Raw genomic sequence first — 21,731 nt, 5'->3', positions numbered from 1 at the left:
CCGGGCAAGGTAATCGTATCGGCTAGATTAGAACTGTTTCGGTTTGGTCCGATCTTCTAATCTGGTGGTGTGATTGCTAGTTATTGTATCAGTTTTAGTTTGAGTTATTTCGGTATCTTGAGTTGATTTGGTTGACCACTTTGGGTGATCTATGTTGGTTTGATATTTGCTATTTGACATATTCAATCTAGTACTGTCTAGGTTCGGGCCGATCTAGTAGATTGCGTTTATCAGATGGTTTATATCAGATTGATATATTTTGCTCATTGTTTTATCGGAGTACTAGCCGATAAGTTATCAGTCATGGGCTCATCGGCTTGATAGCAATCTAGATCTGTTTAGTATCTAGCTATGCTGGCATTGCTAGGCGAAATCTTGAATTGTCTCGGTTGGGTCCGATCTTCTATGATTATTTTTAGCAATCTGGGCTAGATATTTTATAGATCTTGGTTGTTTGTCAGTCATTTATAGCCGATGAAATTTAGTGATCTACATTTCGTCATATTTATATCAACGGAGTAGCCAATTGTCTTACTGCATTAATTTTACACCAATTGGCTTGATTTACTTAGATCGGTATTTATTTTGTGTTGCATTGGCTTATGAGGATTACACGCAAAAATAGATTTAGCCGATCACAACACATGATTCATTGTTTATTTAACTATTTAAGTATATTTGTATCGGATTCTCAGTCGATCCAAGCTTTTAACAGCCGATCGGCTTGTTTTACTTTTTATCTTGTCAGTTGCAGGATCAAACTGACTGGCACTCCCGTGTATCTAAGAATTTAGGTCCTACACTGAAGCATTGTGAGAAATAACGTCAGCGGTCAACTTTTGACGTCAATAGTAGCATGTGCACGTAAAAAAGAGGGAAATCTGGGTTACTAGCCCTACTGCCGAACGCGGCCCTACTCTAACTAACAAGTACCGTATACCCGCTAGTGACTCGCGTTAAAAAAAAAGCGGGTATATATGTAAGTGACATATGTTAGAGAAACCTTAACCCTTAAAAGATCATGTGAGATTTTCCTCGTATATGTTTCAATGTACAGAGTTTTTAAGCAGTATTGCATATATATGGTACATATGTATTCTGTTACACCATGAAGTGCTGCTAGGTAAGACTTTTGTTATGAGATTAATGCATAATAGTAGACATATTATGTGCATGAGCAGATCAGGGTCCATGTTGACTCACAAATATATTATCATGCTTTTTGTAGGTGTGTATTTAAGTTATCACACCGTATAGAAAGCGCGGAGATACCAAAGAAATCAAATGCATCCATGTCATTGGGCGCCGGCCACTTGGTCAGCATTTTCATGTTCTTTCTATGGAGAAAAGGCAAAAGTAAGAGGAAACAAACAATTGGTAAGACCAATCATCGACTAAAATAAGGTTTCTGGCATCAAGCAAGCAAAGCGTAAGTAGGCCATGCATTCGTGGTGTTTCACGTTATAACTAAGAACAGTTGATATAGGATGCAAACACTACTAAAACATGATTATTATCAGTCGAATGAACCAGTCAAATTCGAACAGTTAAACAGTGCATTTTAATGAAATGTTTTTATATATAAGTCAATCATCTTATATTTTTTTAGGCAAAATTTGCTACAGGGCATCGAAAAAACACATAATTAGTTGGTGGACACCGTAAAATCATGAATTTTCTGCAGGGCACCACAAAAGTGGGGTAATTAGCTATAAGGCACTCCGACCAATTTTTTATTATTTTCAGAGTCAAAAATTCTAAAAATAACGAGATTGCCCTCGGCGGTCAACCCGTTATGTCGACTGGATCCAGTCGAACCAGACCCAGTTGTTCTTGACGCCATACCACACCCGAACGCTAGCATACAGGGCGAGTGAGCAGGTGGCGACAGTGGTGACCCAGCGGCGATAAGGGCGCATAACGGGTTGGCCAACGAGAACAATCTTGTCATTTTTAGAGTTTTTGACTCCGAAAATAATAAAAAATTGGCTGGAGTGTCCTATAACTAAATACCACACTTTTGTGGTGCCCTGCAGCAAATTCGTGATTTTACGGTGTCTACCAGCTAATTACGTGTTTTTTCGATGTCATGTAGCAAATTTTGCCTTTTTTAAGCAGATTTTAAATTTTATAACAATTAGTTCTATCGTTTATGCCATGAAATAGCTATCACAAGAATCAAATAATCAATCACATTTCGTTTTCATCTAACAAAAAGAATGCAAACTAGCTAGTCTTACATGATATAACAAACTAACGAAGACCTGAAACATATTTTTCTTTTTTGCAATCAGTTATGGGCAGCTTTTATTTCTTTATGGCCAATATTTTACCCACGAACATGCATTCATGCATATAAGCAAACCATTTTTCCCCCTTTCATTATGATTTGTTAGCTACCTAAACATAGGCCGCTTTCGGCCAAGGGGATGTTACTTAACTTATGTGTAGCACGAAAAACATAGTAATAGATTAGTATGTACCTGATTAATTAATTATGAATTATTAAAAAAATATAAAATAAATTAATATGTTTTTAAAACAACTTTTCTATAGAATTTTTTTATAAAAAATATACCGTTTAGCAGTTCGGGAAGTGTGCACACGGAAAACGAGACAGATAAGTTATCTTATAGGGGGCAAGAACGCGGCCTTACATTACCCTTATCTTTTCGTTTTATTTATGCTTATAAGCTAAAAATTAAATTGGGGTTTTTTGTTATTATAGTTTAATTTCCAGTCTTCGCTTTTAGATCGCTAAAAACACATATATAGAATTTTTATTCATAAATTATTTTTTATTTCCTAATATGTTCTTTAGCTTCTTTTCCCTTAAAAAGCCAAACAATGACCCCGTATCTAAGGGTTACATCACAGAAATCTGATCTGTTCAATGAATTCATTTGTCAATATTCCACAAGATAGGACGACCAAAAACCGAAAGGCATCAACCAGATCGAATTCGTTCCTATATGCTACTTCCCTCCAGGAATATTAATTCCTAGGATCCTAAAAACATATATTCTAAAATGTATTATTGTGGATGAAATTGGCAACGTGCAGTTTATATATTTGACCCATCGATCGATACATATCTCATCTAACTACATGATCGATATTCATGTCCATTGTACATATCCATCTCTTTAGAAATAAAGTCTGACTGATCAAAGTAGTTGGATCGATATATATGCAAATATTGCAAGAGTAGGGAAGCGATAGAGAAAGGGAAAAACATATACATGCATATATAGATTCATATGTGCGCAACGAAACTAGACACATGTACAGAACATATACTTCCTCCATTTCATAATGTAAGATTTTCTAGCCTTGCCTATATTCATATGGATACTAATGAATCTAGACATATATATAAATTATATACATATTCATCGACTGATGAATTTAGACGAGTCTAGAAAGTTTTACAATATAAAACAGGGTAATATATTGATAGATGGATGAATTAGTCAAATTCAGACTATAATACCGAAAGTCTGGAATGGATGCAGTAGTAGAATGCATGCATCATGGTCAAGGGCTACGTACAATTAATTTCATACATACAAATGCATGCATGTATATATGTCAATATGTCAACTTCGATCCTGCCAATGTTTTTTTGACCATCCCATTAAAGAAAACTGTCGTTTGTTCATCATCGTCAACAATAGACTTTGTCACATAGGAGTACATTAGTGTATGCTCTCAAAAAGAACTAGCATTTGATTTTTAATTTCTCATATACTACATTTGTGTATTACCAACAAAATCACAACCATATATATGCAGGAAATTACGTTCAAATGCCAACCCATTAATGATAAAATATTTCAAATTTAAATTTGTTTTCCATTTGGATTATTGCTTTTTGCAGACATAATTTTTCAAACTACTGTACGGTTGGTCGTATGTGGGGCTGAAAACTCTCCCTCTTTTTATTCCGTGAGCACACTTTATTACCGCTAAACGATGTGTTTTTAAAAACTAGAAAAGTTCATATTATTCAATTTTTGATATTTAAATTAATTAATACTTAATTAATCATGTTCTCACCTCTTTTTACGTATTTATTCTTCTTTGCTCACTCTCAAACTTAGCTTAACTGTTGGCTAAATTTTAAAATGTGTGTTCCTTATATTGTGAGAAGGAGGGATCGAGTATATAGATTAGGAGAGAATGCTGGCCATTAACTGATCTGCATCTATGTGGTTTTACATTTCATATTTAATTTGAGTGTAGTTAACACGTATGCTGCATATATGCAAATGTTCCAACTCAGTCATCAAACATGTGGACTACAACAAAAAGTATTCACTTTCCCTAATTAATCACATGCATGCATGTTTCTCTTTGCTACTACTCTGATCTTCTTTTGCAGCTTTCTCACAGGCTCCACATTCTCAGCATAGCTAGCCAGGTGCATGCATTGCTTAAAAATGCAACTATATAAGTATATAATTGCGGCCACTTGAATTGCAAGCATTGTCACCTTGTGGCTGTAGGCTTATACACGTGGCCATATATGTATTCCTTGCAGTCAGCCACATATATGCATAGCTATAGATGTATAGGCAGATATTAGTTAGGGGGTGTTTGTTTCCCTCCAATTTTTTTAAAGTCCCTGTAGCATTAAATGTTTGGACACTAATTAGAAGTATTAAATATAGACTATTAATAAAATCCACCCACCATAATATAATCTGGACTATTTCACGAGACGAATCTATTGAGCCTAATTAGTCCATGATTAGCGAATGTGATGTTACAATAAACATTTGCTAATCGTGAATTAATTAGACTTAAAAATTTGTCTAATGAAATAGTCTTTATTTATGTAATTAGTTTTGTTATCAGTCTATATTTAATACTTCTAATTAACATCCAAACATTTGATATGACAAGAAACTTAAAAAAATCCATGGATCCAAACAGCCCCTTACTAGTAGTACATATATATGCTTTGGTCCCGAAAACAATGTCTATCTCTCCCCTATTTGTTGGTCCCTTGAATATAAGGGATTTTAGGGATAAATTTGAATAAGTGTTTGCACAGATTTATCCCTAATTTTTAGTTATATTTTAAGATGGAGAGAGTTGTAGGTGATTTCAACGCCGTACCGAGGTATATATGGATTAGGTCTGCAAATCCTGATCATCTGTAAAGCAAAGGAAAACGAAAAGGGATACATCGAATTAGATTAAAAATGCTGGAGATCGATGGAATGAATGATCGATATTGTAGATCTGTGAGCTGCACCCTGCACATGCTACTGCTCGAAAAGGCCGGCATATGCATCTAGCAAGAGCTAGCTGATGATCTGCGTGCAGATGTAAGTATATATGTGCATATGGTCTGAATCGATCGAGCATCATATTCATATATCATATCACCTAAACCCAATTCCGTTTAATTGCAACTTGCAGTGGGCATGCACTTATTCGATTAATTCGATCGTTCGATCGATGGAACAATATTAGGGCACATGCATTCATAATGCACTAATTAATGCACGGCAGCCCGGGGCCAGATGGCGATCGACGATCGATCACTAGCTGCTACTGCTAGCTGAATGCTGATCAATTAATCGATCGATACGATCTTTTCCTATATATCACTTTTTGCAGCAAGAGAGATGAAAAAAAAAGTTAATTAGCTAGCTCTGGTCGATTGGCGAATCGTTGGTGTTGTTGTTCTTGTTGTTTCCTTAGGTTTGGAATTAGTAATTAAGCATCAATAAGAGCCGGTATATGTATTAATCGATCGCCCTGATGCTTTTATGCAGATTTTGTTATTTTGTATTATCTCTGTTTTATGTTATAGGTCGATGCTATATATGTGGATTTTTCATACAGATACTATGATCTAGAGTTCTAGACACATATATAAAATATATTCATCAGTATATACATAAATCTAAACAAATTTTAAAAAAAGATATCTTGTAACGTAGAAATGGAACGGAGGCAGCAGTAAACCGTCCTTTTAAAGAGGATTCAAAAGGTGAATGACGGTCGTGATCCATTGATTAATTAATCTTTTTGTTGATCTCACATGCACACAGCTTAATTATTACATTAAGCAGCTGGCATGTTTGTTATACTCAAAAAGGCATAATTAATTGATGCATATATTCTCCTTTTTGACAAGCTAGGAATATACGTATGACGCGTATAGTAAGTACGTGAAGTCATACACTCATACTACATGCATGTGATGCATATATATATCTTATCGTCGACCGTGACAAACTTTAGTAACGTACAGGAGCAGTTATACTTGGATCATTTTCCCAACAAAAACTGACGCATTAAAGCTATACTCTAGCTATATATATATATATATATATATATATACACACATACACGTGACTACGTGTAGATGTACATCATGCAGGTAGTATACATATGTCTGTGCTACCTTTCTAGCAACATATATCAGGTATCATACGTACGTACCATTTTTATTCAAGATTGTTAATTTAACAGTAATTAATATCGAGAAAAAATTTTATAAAACTCTATAATAAATTAGAAATGAATACGGTACTGAACAAAGTGATAAGAGTTCTGAATTAAATAATTGATGGAATAAATAGCTCAGAAATAATATATTTTATCATAATATTTAAATTCCTATATATTTCTTAGAACGGTAAAATGAAGAGATGATAGTAGTGTGTGTACCTTTTGCATACATAGGGATGGAGTTAATTAGCAAATTAATTAAGTGCATGCAGCAGCAGGGAGTAACGTACACTTTGTTTGCATGCACGCAACAGAGCGTACACGTAGCTAGTTGCAGCAGCAAGCATTCATGCAATATTATATTGATATAATTGGAAAGAAGAAACAATTAATTAATAAATAAATAAGTGTAATGTAACCGCAGCAGGAGCCCTGCCTGCTGGTTTCCTGGAGGGGTATCTATGTGGTCTTCGAGGAAGGAAACTCGCGAAGTTTTGATTATGCATGCATGAGATCAGATCAGCTGGGCCAGCAGAAAACAAGTTAGTCAGTCAGTCTCTCGATCTGCTTACTTTACTGGATTTCAACTTGTGATCGATCCATGAGCTGGATGCATATGGCTAACCGCATTCATGGAGCTAGTCACGCACACACCTAGCTGCTTGACCATTTGACGTTGTTGATCTTTTTATACACGCTTGATCATTTATTTTATTTAATTTTGTTAAAAAAATATGTAAAGATGTATATAAGCATAAAAATATACTTAACAATAAATGAAATGATATTAAAATAATTAATCATTATGTGAATTTTTTAAATAAAACGAATGATCGAACATACATAATTAAAAAGTCAACGGTGTCAAACATTTAGGGACGGGTATAGTATATATAATTAAGCTCATCTTATAAGATTTTCTTGATTTTTTTAAAGATTTATAAGATTTTCTTTCCATTTTAGATTTAATTAATGTTAATAAATCTGAACAAATTAATATACAAAACATATTTAGTGATCCATGAATGAATCTTCATAGAGATAAAATATCTTATAATATAAAATAAAGTGGGTATCTTCTACCTCTTTCTGCCACTGAAACTACATATACTCCCTCCGTCTAAGCATTTTTTTTATTCAAATCTTATAGCAAAAATATAAGCATGTCTGTCGATCTCTGTTTTGTATACATGCATCCTAGCTAATTAATCAAGATCCTATATATATTGTTTCCCGTATTCCGTTGTATTGTCACCTTAAAATAATCCGTGGAAATCCTAAAAGCAATTCCACGTTTGAAACGAGCCCGTCGTCCCAAATTAATATATATAAATAATGGCAATTACTCTAAACTAATTAAGGAGGAAACGTTTTACAGGCTCCGGCGTACGTGTCAATGTCCCAGCTGACGAAAGAAATTAATCAATGAAAGTTACTCTAAAATTAAAATTAAAGTAGTGATCCATCCATCCTCAAAGTTTGCAACGTACAAGTATGCGTGCATATCCGGTTGTACGTTGGTCGATAGATGTAGGATTCAAGATGTGTGCAACCCACACACGCGTCCCTAATAATTATATATACTACACCCGTCCCTAATTCTTCACGTTTCTGAATAACTCCGATTCCATAATTCTTTCCGTCCTTCAGATATAAAACTAATTGATAATCGAAATTAACTTTGACCTTACGCGTGTGTATATATTACAGAGTTAAAGTTAAAAATATTTATTTATCAATAATTATGAAACTAGAGCGAGTTGAGTATGAAGATGAGTAGGTAGAAGAGCAGGTACAATAACAGGCTGTAAGCCAACTATAAGCATATTTTAAAGAGACAAGAAGGAGAGAGAAAAGAGGTGGGCTACTAATTTATAGCGAGCTGTACACGGGCTCCAAGACACGGTGTTTAAATTTCATACAACTATGATATAAATTAGTTATTAGATTAACTATAAATAAATTAAAGCCGGTAGCCGGCTGTTCTATTGAACTTAGCTCGAACAGGCTGGATGCATGCATGCGTGACGTTCGCTCGTTTGCAGACGAACGCATCGCCATTAATGAACGGTCCATCCATCGATCGATCTGCTGGCAGATGTGTAGCGAGCGTTTGTCATGTACGAGGCACCGCGTTTGACCACATCATATTCCTGCTTAGGAATAGGTTAAAAGTAATGGCCTTATTTTGAGTTTGTATCTATAAAGTTTGACCAAATTCTACCTCCGTCTATTTATAAATTTATACATCTAACGCTTAAACCGTTTGTTTTATTTGAAGGAATTATTTAAAAAGATTTAAAAATAGCTACACATAAAATAATATTTATATTTTATCATCTAATAACAATTAATAATTAATAATTAATTTTTTTAAATAAGATAGACGATCAAATGTTAAATATAAACAGCGAAAAAACATTTACTGTGGGATGGAAGAAGTATTCTTTGCGGTATACATCCCTATGCTATACTCAAGACCATAAATAATATGCATCCTCCGTGAGTGAATGTAAAGGATACGGTGGATTCCCTCCTATTATTACCAACCCTATTTTTTGGCTAGTTTTTTTATGTTTATAAGTTAAAATTTGAATTTTAACTTTAATTTAGAGTAGATTTTAGAAGTTTTTATCTAGTTCATTTTTTAATCTTTGGCTTTTAAATCTCTAAGATATGCATATAAAAATTTCATTTCCAACTTATTTTATTTGTAAATTTGTAATTTGGTTTTTTTCATAAATAAATCAAACAATCATCTCCTGCACAACTAACCAACCCTAGACCGTGTTCGGCGTGGAGGGGATAAGTTAACTTATCACTGACACAGAAAAGATAGATTCGTACATGATTAATTAATTATTAAAAAATATAAAATAGGTTAATATAATTTTTTAAAAACAATTTTCCTATAAAAAATATTTAAAAATATACGCCGTTTATCGGTTCGGACGTTTATCGGTTCGAAAAGAGTGCGCGCGGAAAACAAGATGGAACCCGGCCTAGGCAAGAAAAAAGACGGTAGAGAGACCACAGAAGATCAGGTGCCAGCCCCTGATAGGCGATGCCACCACGCAACACACACGAAAAAAAATTTAAAAAAAAAAGACGAAGAGGAAGAAAAGAAAACAGAGTAGCAGCAATCCATAATCCATTGACGGAGCAGAGCAGGGCAGGGCATCGCCTCCGTCTCCGTTCCGTTCGCGGCGACCGCGGTCCAAAGGTGGCGGCGCGTTCCCGCCAGGAAGAAAGCGGTGGGCCCCATCCCTCCACTTCCCGCCACGTGCCCCCCCTCCCCTTCCTCCCCTCCGTGACGTGGCCTTCACCCTCCTCCTTTATATACCCCTCCCCTCCCTGCTCCTCCTCTCCACTCCGCCTCCGCCATTCCCGCCGCCCACCGCTTCCTCCTCCACTGCTACTAGGTGCGCAGCTGTACGTACGTACGTGTTCGGACGTACAGAGTGGTTGGTTGGTTGGTTGGTTTGCGATAATGCCTCCCAACGGCCAGGACTCGCACGGCGGCCGCGCCGGCCTCGTCGTCCTCCCGCCGCCGCCGTCTCCTCCTCCGGCGTCCAACAAGATGGACTGCTTCTTGTCCTCCGTCTGCACGCCGCTCGATCTCCAGGTACATATATATATACTGCTCGTGTTCGTTCGTGGAGCACTTGTTTGCTGGTGATCGATCGATTGATCTTTTTTTGGTTGTGTGTTCAGTTCATCGACCTGTCGTTCCGCGTCAAGCTGGAGCGTGCGGCGGCGGCGGCAGCGAAGGGGGCGCCGCCGGGAAGGATATCGCACGCGGGGGGCGGCGGCGGGCAGGAGGAGAGGACGGTGCTGAAGGGGATCACCGGCGAGGCGCGGCCGGGGGAGGTGCTCGCCGTGCTGGGCCCATCGGGGAGCGGCAAGTCGACGCTGCTGTCCATCCTCGGGGGGAGGCTCGCCGGGCAGTACGCCGGAACGGTGCTGGCCGGCGGGCGGGCGCCGTGCCGCGCCGTGCAGCGGCGCACGGGGTTCGTGGCGCAGGACGACGTGCTCCACCCGCACCTCACCGTGCGCGAGACACTCCTCTTCTGCGCCATGCTCCGCCTCCCGACCTCCGCCCCGGCGTCGGCCAAGGCCGCCGCAGCGGAGGCCGTCATCGCCGAGCTGGGGCTCGCGGCGTGCGCCGACACCATCGTTGGCAACGCGTTCGTGCGCGGCGTGTCCGGCGGCGAGCGGAAGCGCGTCAGCATCGGCCACGAGATGCTCGTCAACCCGAGCCTCCTCGTCCTCGACGAGCCCACCTCCGGCCTCGACTCCACCGCCGCCGCCCGCCTCGTCGCCACCCTCTCCTCCCTCGCCCGCAAGGGCCGCACCGTCGTCATGTCCGTCCACCAGCCCTCCACCCGCGTCTACCGCATGTTCGACTCCGTCCTCCTCCTCGCCGAGGGCTCCTGCCTCTACTTCGGCGCCGGCCGCGACGCCATGGACTACTTCGCCTCCGTCGGCTTCTCGCCGGCCTTCCACGTCAACCCCGCCGACTTCATGCTCGACCTAGCTAACGGTAATTACTACCCAAATTACTCATTACTACACAAAAATGAATTCTTTTTTATGAAATGAAGGAGAAAAATAAATCAATAAACATATATTTCACTGTATTTTCTCAAGTCGAAAAATCACATATCTCTAGGTTGAATAAGCATCAAACTAGGCAAATTACAAACCAAGGCATCATCTTTTTGGATGCATGCATGTATGTATGTATGTATGTATGTATGTATGCATACATGGTGAGTAGTATATATGATGAGTGGCAAACATTAGACCAATGATCACAATGGAGACAAGTAAACACACCTGGAGAGTAAGTGTGGAGTGCACCCAAGAAAAAGGGCATGCAATAGAGAAGAGAAGATAAAAGTTTGAAAGGAGAGAAAAAAAAAAAGGATGAAGGTGGTGAGTGCCCTAGCCTTCTCACCTCATAGCTTTTGTGCAAAGCACTTTATGGTTGAAAGATCACACACCCACTGGACACCTGTCATGGATGGAGGAGAGTGGAATTAGGGCACTATCTATCCATCCATCTTAGCTACCAGCAGTGGGGCTGGACCGCTGCTGGACATCACTCATACCGGGTCCGAGCCCAGTAGCCCGATCGTCAGATGACGGCCGGGCTACCGGGTAATTCTAATATCATTATGTATATTGGATATCCATTGTTCAGTTCCATCTCTCTTTGTTGAGTTGTGGTGGCTGCAGAAGATGATGAGATCCAACACTAGTGGCAGCTTTCAGTTGGATCTGGTTCCTTTGGTAGCTTAGCTTGTGCAACTTTTGCATGAAGCCTGAGCAAGAGAAGCAGCTTCTTCTCTCATTTTCTTTTCTTTTCTTTTACCTTGGGATCAAGCAAAATCCTTGGAGCATATGGGCATGATATGCAGTGTTGATATGGTTCCAAGTGCCTGTCTCACTAGACTATGAAAATTATGCCCCTGATCATGTCATGGTGACACTTTAGACAGGAGGAATCATTTTTTTTTTGGTACCAATACACCTCCTTTTGGAAGGGTAGAGAGCTACCCCTTTTGGCCCCCTCCTTTGGCACCTGGCCACCTCTTTCCTAAGGGAGTGCCTTAGCCAGTCTAGCACATCAAAGCAATGTAGAGGGGGTGAGCCCCTCCATGATATGATCATGTCGAGGTCAGCCGCGTTTGTTTCCGTGTGTGTGTGGAGGGGAGCAACGCGGAGCGTGGCTTTCAGGCTCCGCGGCTCCCCTCCAGACAGTTTAGGAATCCAGTTTGCGGGAGATATATGTGTGTCGAAAGAAATTCAAATAGAATGAAAAATGTTTGAAACAAAACTAACATGTAGAATTTGAGTTTGTGAGATGATTGGTTGTACTACTATGGTTGTGTTTTAATTTGAGTGTGATGTATGGCTGAACATTTGTGCTCTGTGTGTTTGTGTGCAGGATTCGCTCAAGCAGAGTATGAGAGCTGCAACGCGGCTGATGGCGGCAACGTGAAGCAGTCGCTGATGGCGTCGTACAGCAGGGTGCTCGCGCCCAGGGTGAAGGCGTCCATCGATGCCGGCGACCACGCCGATGCCGGCGGCGAGCAGCAGCAGCAGGCGGCGGAGAGCTGCAGCGGGTGCACGAGCTGGGCGAACCAGTTCACGATCCTGCTGCGGCGGAGCCTCAAGGAGCGGCGGCACGAGACGTTCACGTCGCTGCGGCTGTTCCAGATCATCGCGCCGGCGCTGGTGGCCGGGGCCATGTGGTGGCGGTCGTCGCCGGCGGCGGTGGACGACCGGATGGGGCTCCTCTTCTTCGTCTCCATCTTCTGGGGGGTGTTCGCCTCCTTCAACGCCGTGTTCGCCTTCCCGCAGGAGCGGCCGGTGCTGGCCCGGGAGCGCGCCTCCGGCATGTACGCGCTCTCCTCCTACTTCATGTCGCGGATGGCCGGCGACCTGCCCATGGAGCTCGCGCTGCCGACGGCGTTCACCGTCATCGTCTACCTGATGGCCGGGCTCAACCCGTCGCCCGCCGCGTTCGCGCTCACGCTCGCCGTGATCCTCTCCTACGTGCTCGTCGCCGAGGGGCTCGGGCTGGCCGTCGGCGCCGTGATGATGGACGCCAAGCGCGCGTCCACGCTCGTCACCGTCGTCATGCTCGCCTACCTCCTCACCGGCGGCTTCTACGTCCACAACGTGCCGGGCTTCATGGCGTGGGCCAAGTACACCTCCTTCACCTACTACTGCTACCGACTGCTCATCGCCGTGCAGTACAGCGGCCGCCTCGCCGCCCTCCTCCCGCCCGAGGCCGTCCGCGGCGAGGCCACCCCGGGCGCCTGCGTCGCCGCGCTCGTCGCCATGTTCTTCGCCTACCGGCTGCTCGCCTACCTCGCGCTGCGCCGGGTCAGGACGTGATCATCGCCCCCGCTCTCTCGCTCGCTCGCCGTCGCCGGCCGGCCATCGCCATCGCCATGGCCGCGCCGGCACGTCGTAATTAACTAGGTAGCTCTGCTGAATTCCCCCGGCCAGTATAATGAAAACGACGTACGCCGGCCGGCGAGCACGGCAGTTAAGCTTGGCCTGCACGCGCCGCCGGCGACGGAGAAGACGTACGGCTCGATCTGACAGCGGTGTAGTTGTTCTTGGCATAGAGATCGACCACGGCTTCTGCCGCCTTCTTCTTCTCGTCGTCTTCGTAATTTTTTTCTTTTTTTTTCCCTTTTTTTGCTGTTCTTCTCCTGATCCATTGATGGATCGAGGTGTCATCTTGCAAGTGTATTATTACTACCAATTAATTAATCTAAAAGAAATCCGGTGTAATGTAACATATGTTTATTAAGTAGGGATGACTAATTATTCATCCGAAATACAAGAATTTTAAGGGATTTTTGTATGGAGCAGTTCAATTCCTCCAAGATTTTACTGAAATTTCTCCAAACGGAGTATGCACTAAAATTTTAACGCCACAATCTTCGCACATTCCGGCGTAGAATCGCCGATTTGAAGTAGAAATACCCTAAGTTTCAGCTTGAAATCCTCTTAAATTTTGTGATGTTTCTACTATGATTAATTCGCCTGGAATTCGATCAGAATGTGTAAAACGATGACACGATCGAGGAAGACTGAAACTAGAGTCATACTCGGGCCATCACCTGCTGGGCTTACCATATCACGGCCCAAAAAGAAGAGTAAATTGGGCCCTAAATATAGAAATGTTGATTGAATCCATGACATTATAAATTTGCATGTTTTAGAAAATATCATTACTATTCAACTAATTAAAATTGGAATGATGGCATTACAATTTTCAAACTATTCAAGATATGTCACTGTGTACCCCTTCAGTGTATTTAAAAAATTTATAATGACATGAATTTAATTAACCCAATATAGAAACGGTGAACTCTCCATATGGGCCTCTTCCCCTCCATTTTGATTAATTCTCTCTACTTGTTGGGCCACTCATGAACAGCCCATTAACTGTTCATATCAATTCATGCCACAAGAAGAATCAAATTTAAAATATTCTTCCGGAGGGCAAATTAATTATTGGCAAGAGAGTAAAGTTCAAATCATTAGCCCTAGTTTAATCTGATTTTTAGATGCTTGGTTGATCCAGAAAATAAATGTAGGTTTCCGTACGTACATGTGAGTATGTGACCCAGCGTATAGTATATGTATATGTACGTACATGTACAGAGTGTACCCAAAAAAACTTTATATCATGGAATCATATACAAGTATGGTATGGTACGATGTACCAAAAATCGGTTGGTTTGGCCAGCCCAGGAGTAGAGTGCAGTGTAAGATTATGTATTTATTTATTTATTCTCTTTTTAAAATATGTTCATAATTTTGGTGCCTAATTGGATTAACATGAGGGAGTTGTAATGATGAGATGGTCCTTGCAATGCTAAAAGATATGTTAAGTTAGAGAATTCATTAAAGGTTGCATTAATTATCACCAAAAGTTATTTTTCCCCTATGGATCAGATATCATTGGAACTTGTTTTTTTTTTCCATTGATGCCCTGGACAAGTTCTTTTTCATAAAAAAAGGCTAAATTTCCAAAGCGATTCCGATCTATCTCAGATGTGAATATGAATTATTTACTCTGTTTTAATTGTGCATATCTGCAAGAAACGTACATTGATGACCTGAAAAGATATCATAAGGGCATTAATGTATTTTTAGCCATGCCAAGACTAGAAAATAAACTATGGTGAAAAAAAACTCTAAAATCAACTCTAAATTTAAAGGTAAAAATTTAAATTTTGGTTTATAAGCATAATTAGAAGCGAGATTGATTATATATTTGTAGTATGTATTTCTCAGTTTACTCTATTAGTGTATAAAATTTCAAGGTTCAGATCTAGTATATATGAGCTGAGAACTTACAACTACAACAAAAATAAGTTGCTTCCAACTTGCATTGATTACATTGTTCATTTATTCAAGAAAAATATTCATCGTGTACCAACAAATTATGCTGGGTAGGTAAGAAAATATTTATGCAGGCATTTCCTAATTAATTTGGACCGTTGTAGACGTAAGGACTTCTTTCATGTACTCTATATATTTAATTATTTTTCTCATTTCTCAAAATTGATCGATATCGCTAATATCATCTTGTAACAACTAATAAGGAAATTTGGACGGTTAAATTAATGCAAGATGTTTGAGATAACTTAATGTGATAAATATCATCTTCGTCCTAAATATATAAACATTTCTAGATTGTTAACCCAAAATTAACACGGAGTTTCTTAATAAATGATGAATGAATGTGAAGGGGGAGAATACGTGAGGATAAAAATGAGAAAAAAATGTGAATGCGAATTAATCGATGGGATTAGTAGTATAGTAAGTTTTGATGAAGTTATTATATTTTGGTAGAAAATTCAACTCCCGAAAACACTAAAATTTTGAAACAGATGGAATATCTTTTAAGCTATGTTCTTTTTATTGATGAGAGGTTATCTGATTTTTAATAGCTTTTAATACTAGAAATAATGAAACTAACTACTATACATTTGAAAATCTATGTTAGAAAGATGAGAAGATAAAATTTTATTTATGAACTTTTTTAAAAGAAATATACTGTTGAGACTAATATACTCGTAAAAACCAAGAAATAATCCAGTCCAAATAACTCAGCCTTAGAGTAGTAGTAGGATCTTACTCAATTCCTGACGCTCATGGTTCACTGGCCCAGCAGTCAAATTGCTAGCTTCCATAACTGAACATCAGTTCAATTGAACTTACGCAAAGTATGTTATGTCCAACTTTCCCGTCCCATAATAATCTTTTTTTTTTCCGTGTCCAAAGTTTGACCATTCGTCTTATTTAAAAAATTTATAAAAAAACTTAAAAAAATAGTCATATATAAAGTACTATTTTATCATCTAGTAACAATAAAAATATTAATCGCAAAAAAATTCAAATAAGATAAATGGTCAAACGTTGGACACGAAAAAACGAAAAATAAGGTTATTATGGATGGAGGTAGTAAAATATACTTTTATAGGTTTTGACAACGTTGGTAGTGAATGGTTGGTGCAGCTTATGGGTTCCATTTGCTCATTCAAACCATATTGACCATATAATTTTTTTATATTATATATTAAGCCAGTGGCATTTTGTCATGCATGTTTCCATAGCTGTCTTACAATGGTTTTCCTGTTAAAAAAAATGATTCAGCCGTCTGGGTTTCGAACTCATCTGGTTTTGGTCCTTCAGGTTGGATAAAAAACTTCTGTAGTTTGCTTAGTAAATACTAAAAGCAGACTTTTCATGTATCAGTATGATTTATGATTGGCTATGGTCTGGGTGGGTGACTGTTTGGCTTTTTTATAAACGAAAAGTAATTTGTGAATAAAAATTTTATATACGTATTATTATCGGTCTAAAGGTTAGTGATAAAAAATAAATTTCGGTGAAAAAACTCAAAATCAACTCCAAATTTAAAGCTGAAATTTAAATTTTCAGTTTATTCACCGGATTATAGTTATGCATTATTTACTTTATTCTTTGAAAAATACGATTTCTCAAAAACTTTCTCCACTATATTGTTTTGTTTAGACAACTTATTTTAAGTTATTTATAAAGTTTATTTCACAAAATATTTAGTATGCAATCAAGTTAACAATCCGTATATTTGAAATGTTGAATTTTCTACTGAGACTCTCATCATCTTAGGGGACTTTTAATATTTTGCCACTCTTCACCACATCCACTTAATCCCTCTCACAGCTACAGTGAGAAGGGAGTGGCAAAAGATTTGGCACTCACTAGGTAAAAGTGGCAAATAGTTAAATTTCCCTTATCTGACCTCTGTCAACATTTCAATTTGAAAAGTTAACTTTAAAGTTAATGTGTGGTTTTTTTATTGAACCTATTTTTCTGCCTTGATTGTTATTAAACCTCTAAAAGCAAATATTAAAAATATTATGTACAATTTATTCTTATCAACCGAACAGAGCAGCGTACTATGAACTTGTTTGAGCATTTTATTTGGATTTCTCGCATGTCTTTTCACTTATATTTATATTTATAAGCCAAATTTAAGTTCTCAACCTTAAATTTAAAATTAATTTTGAGTTTTTTATGATAATTTATTTTATTTTGTCTTTTAGATTAATAAAACCAGACATATAAAAAATTTTATTCATAAATTATTTTAAAAAAAATATGTTGGTTGGCAACCAGATCTGCTGCTTTTACGAAGAACGCAGGTCGTGTCAAGAGCCGGCATTTATGTTGGTGGGCCCACGGTAAACTGTCTCTCGGACAGGTGATTAATCAGCAGTAAACACATACTGCCCACAATGACAGTACTACAGGTTAATTATAAGTATATGATCTGCAAATCTGTCTGCTTCCGTACGACGTGATAAAATCATAAATAATTTGCAGGAGCAATTTAACAGGAAAAATTGAATGGATCTTAGAGCATCTCCAAAGAATACTAATATTTTTTTCTTTCTAAAAATTTGTATTGGGTTCATCGAAAAAATATTAGGAATAAAAATTACGCCCTCCCCTAATAGAAATCTAAAAATAAATAACTCGTATTAGGAACATATATTTTGCCTTAAATTTACAACACAAGTGAGCTAATTTTAGGCATGAGTAAACATTAGGAATGTTTGGTAATCTGTTGGAGATATATTTTCTAGATCAATTCCTAAATTTCAGTTTTAGCGATCAATTTTAGACATATCCTAAAGATGCTCTTAGTTTAGGTCTATACTAATCTATGCTTTTTTTTTATCATTTTTCTAATCGTGTATTTCGAGCTGTCTCTGATTGAATTTTGGTAAGGAAAGAGGATCTAAACTGAAATTTCCTCCTAATAATAGCTTCTCAGATTACTGTGTGCGTAGCTCCGACACTGTCACCCTCTAGGGGAAGTGTTTCTGTCACTTGAGGTTTACATAGACTTGTCTCATACATTTCACCTAAAAACTATTAAAATTTGTAAAAAATATTATTATAGGACACTAACATCATTCAAATTCGATCCAAAAATAAAAAATATGACTAAATCATGTACTATTCACAGTTGATTTTTGTTGAATTTAAATATTATATTCTTGATATATACTACCTCCATCTTATAATAATTTTATTTTTCGTTTTTACGTGTCCAACGTTTGACCATTCCTCTTATTTAAAAAAATTATATAAAAACTTAAAAAAAATAGTCACGCATAAAGTATCATTCATGTTAATATTAATCATAAAAAAATTTCAAATAAGACGAAGAGTTCTACCAAAACACTAAAAAAATGATCTTATTTTGAAACAGAGGTAGTATCTTACATTTTTTTTAAAAAAAATATTACTGGCATGTAGCCAATTAATTCTAAGCTGCTTTGTTTCAAGAAATGGCTTCTTAATTACTTATTTAGTTTCCTTTTTGACTTATTTAATTTCTTAAGATAAATACACCATAGTTACCCGACAAGTTACATATTACGTACTTATCGTTTTAGATATAAGCATGGACAAACTTTTAAAACTCCGACTATTAATAACACTAGAAAACCGGTATAAATAAGCCATAAAGTATATTTCAATAATAATAAGTATTTATTTGTTCTATATATTTTAATAAAATTCATGGTCAAGGATAGATTGAGAAGACGGTGTTATTATCCTAAACGATAAAAATCATCAAATTGCAGGGAGTACCACGGTTGAGTTAACATCACGGCGGGCAGCCATTAAACTAATTTCGATCTCTGTAGGCAACTGACACACACACAGTACATGAAAACAATTGACCAGCATGCAAGTGACGACTACAGTAATGGCAAAGTCAATTATGCCCAGTAATTTGTGCAGTAAACTATAGTAATCACTGATCAACCATGTGGTCTCGAACTAGCAACTGACATACTACAAATCTACTTTCTTTTTTTTTTTTTTGATTGGCAGCTTCCAGCTGGATCATATCTTGATCTTAATTCGCCTACACTGTGCTTGGCTTAATTTCTTCTGCGTTGAGATCTCGATGAGGTTTATTGCTAAATTATTAGGGTTGTCTGCCCACTCTCACCAGCACAGTTCATAGAAAATATATGGATTAATTTATGCACACAACTACTTGATAATTAACCTGTACTATACATTTGTCCCCACAGAATTAAAACAAAAACATTCGGATCCATCGGCTGAGAAAGTTTTGTTTTTAATTTCCAGAAAAAAGTTTATATTAGGAAAAAGTCTGGTATAAACAAATTAGGGCAATATTCGCTCGAAATAAGTCGTATATTAGATAATTGTGTTTCGGGTTTTAATTTTTGGACTTGATATGATCTGAGTTTTTTGTTTTGTGTGGCTACATTATATTTTATATGCTGTGGTGTATGGGCTTTATATATATTATGAGTTTTTGGAGTTGTCTTTTTGTCCACCATTCGAATAGAATTAAGGAAATATTCTCTTGAGACTGGTCGCATTCGAGAAACATGTAGTTGTACCTTTTTATTAATGGAGTTCTACTTATCATGAACTTGATCTGAGATGTGTGCATCTAAAACCATATTTTATCACAAAAAATTGTTTATTTTGTACCACTAAAGAATGCTACATATATACAATTTTTGGAAATTGCTGTCTTTTGTACTTATGTGCATATATATATATATAATACTATGAGAGCAAGGATATACAATTAATTAATTCTCTGCTAAAGCAAACAAAAAAAATTCAATATCACAACCTAACCAGAGAATGAGAATTTTTTTTCCTGAAAGATTATTTTGCATACACACTACCAACAAGAAGCACTATTGATATTTAATTAACATAAAGATCGCCATACCACAAGGTGAGATGTATTATCTCCATCCAAATCACCATCAGAATACAGGCGAAATTGAAAAACAAAAATAAAAAAAAAGAAAGAAAAAGGTAGGAAATTAATTTCCCTTTTCTTTTAGATCCCAGCACTTTGAGAGTTTGGAGTTTCACACATGGATTCATTATTTATGTACCTAACCCGAGCCCGAGCCCAGGGCTGATGGATCCACGTCACCGTCCGGCCCGGCCCTGCAGGCCCATTCGTCTGGGCCCGGACGGGCGCGCCGCCGCCGCCGCCGTCGCCACCGGCCGGCGCACGACGAAGGCGCCCTCGGCGACGGCCATGGCGCTCTTGCAGCCGTACAGGTCGAGGAGCCCGACGCCGGCCGCCGCGATGGACCAGCGGCGCGAGGACGGCGGCGGCGGCGGCGGTGCGGGGAAGAGGTCGTCGATGGTGGCGGCGGCGCGCTCCCTGGTGCACTCGGCGAGCGCGGCGGCGAAGGGGTCGGAGTGCGGCGGCGGCGTCGTGCCGTTGCTTCCGCCGCCGCTGCCGCTGCTTTTGTTGCTGGCGCGGTGGTGGCGTCGGCGGTGGCGAGACGACGGGTGCGTCGGCGCGCGGCGGGGCGGCGGGGGCAGAGGCAGCGGCGGCGGCGTGGACGGGGAGTCGTTGGACGGGTGGTGGCGTCCGTCCGGGAGGGAGCTCTTGGGGATGCCGGGGTGGTGCTCCCACGAGAACGGCACGACGGAGGTCGCCGCCGCGGCGCCGCCGGTCCGCCGCGGGGAGGGCGAGGGGGAGGAGGCCGCGGAGGAGGAGGAGGCGGTGGAGAGCGAGGAGGAGGACGAGGAGGAGGTGGAGGAGGCGCGGTGGCGGCGGTGGGAGTGGGACAGCGGCAGAGGTAGAGGAGGCGGCGGCGGCGGCGCGTGGGTGGTGGCCATGGGCGCGAGAGGAAGAAGGCGGGGACAGACAGAGAGACAGGCTAGTGATGGCGGGAATAAATACGGTGGCCACATTTGCACTTCGGCCCTTAACTTTTCTCTAATTTGTTTTCCATGTTTCTATTTTCTCGTTCCAAAATATGCTTATTTTTTAATTTTTGGATATAATGTTTGTACTCTTCGTCTTATTTAAATTTTTTTATAATTTATATTTTTTTTACTAGATGAAAAAAATGAATAGTACTTTATTCATGACTATTTTTTTATAAATTTTTTAAATAAGACGAATGGTTAAACATTGGACACATAAATAAAAAATAAAGTTATTAGACGGAGATAGTGTTTTTTTATGCATCTCCGTTGTAAAATATTTTCGCTTTTTGTCCAAGCAGCCAGGTTTGCGTATAAAAATGTTTTTTTTGGGTGAAGAGGGGTATGAAATACTAACACCTTAAAAAAATTGGGTGAAGGTGGTATGAAATACTAATACCTTACAAAATAGATAAATAAGACAAATTGGT

General features: G+C 39.2%; 2 protein-coding genes across 2 annotated transcripts; one reads left to right on the top strand and one right to left on the bottom strand.

Moving 5' to 3' along the window:
* The first annotated feature begins 9,903 nt into the window (after positions 1-9,903).
* LOC102722342 (ABC transporter G family member 25) lies at positions 9,904-13,857 on the top strand. The gene is made up of 3 exons (XM_040529188.1): positions 9,904-10,096; positions 10,186-11,014; positions 12,425-13,857. Exons 1-3 carry the CDS (start codon positions 9,962-9,964, stop codon positions 13,378-13,380), a joined length of 1,920 nt encoding a protein of 639 aa, XP_040385122.1. The 5' UTR covers positions 9,904-9,961; the 3' UTR covers positions 13,381-13,857.
* Positions 13,858-20,205: 6,348 nt separating this feature from the next.
* Positions 20,206-21,210, bottom strand: LOC121055816 (formin-like protein 14). Its single transcript, XM_040529137.1, has one exon. The coding sequence runs from the start codon at positions 21,208-21,210 to the stop codon at positions 20,506-20,508; it is 705 nt and encodes a 234-aa protein (XP_040385071.1). The 3' UTR covers positions 20,206-20,505.
* Between the last annotated feature and the right edge of the window lie 521 nt (positions 21,211-21,731).

Source organism: Oryza brachyantha, chromosome 11 (genome assembly GCF_000231095.2).
Source record: "Oryza brachyantha chromosome 11, ObraRS2, whole genome shotgun sequence".
Taxonomy (NCBI): Eukaryota; Viridiplantae; Streptophyta; class Magnoliopsida; order Poales; family Poaceae; genus Oryza; species Oryza brachyantha.
The sequence above is the reverse complement of the archived record's forward strand: the minus strand, read 5'-3'. Positions and strand labels throughout refer to the sequence as shown.

Bases quoted from the DNA above. Each gene is read 5' to 3' on its own strand.
- LOC121055816 (XM_040529137.1), bottom strand. From the start codon at position 21,210: ATGGCCACCACCCACGCGCCGCCGCCGCCGCCTCCTCTACCTCTGCCG.
- LOC102722342 (XM_040529188.1), top strand. From the start codon at position 9,962: ATGCCTCCCAACGGCCAGGACTCGCACGGCGGCCGCGCCGGCCTCGTC. The intron at 10,097-10,185 runs GTACATATATAT...TTGTGTGTTCAG, and splicing joins GCACGCCGCTCGATCTCCAG to TTCATCGACCTGTCGTTCCG. The intron at 11,015-12,424 runs GTAATTACTACC...GTTTGTGTGCAG, and splicing joins CATGCTCGACCTAGCTAACG to GATTCGCTCAAGCAGAGTAT.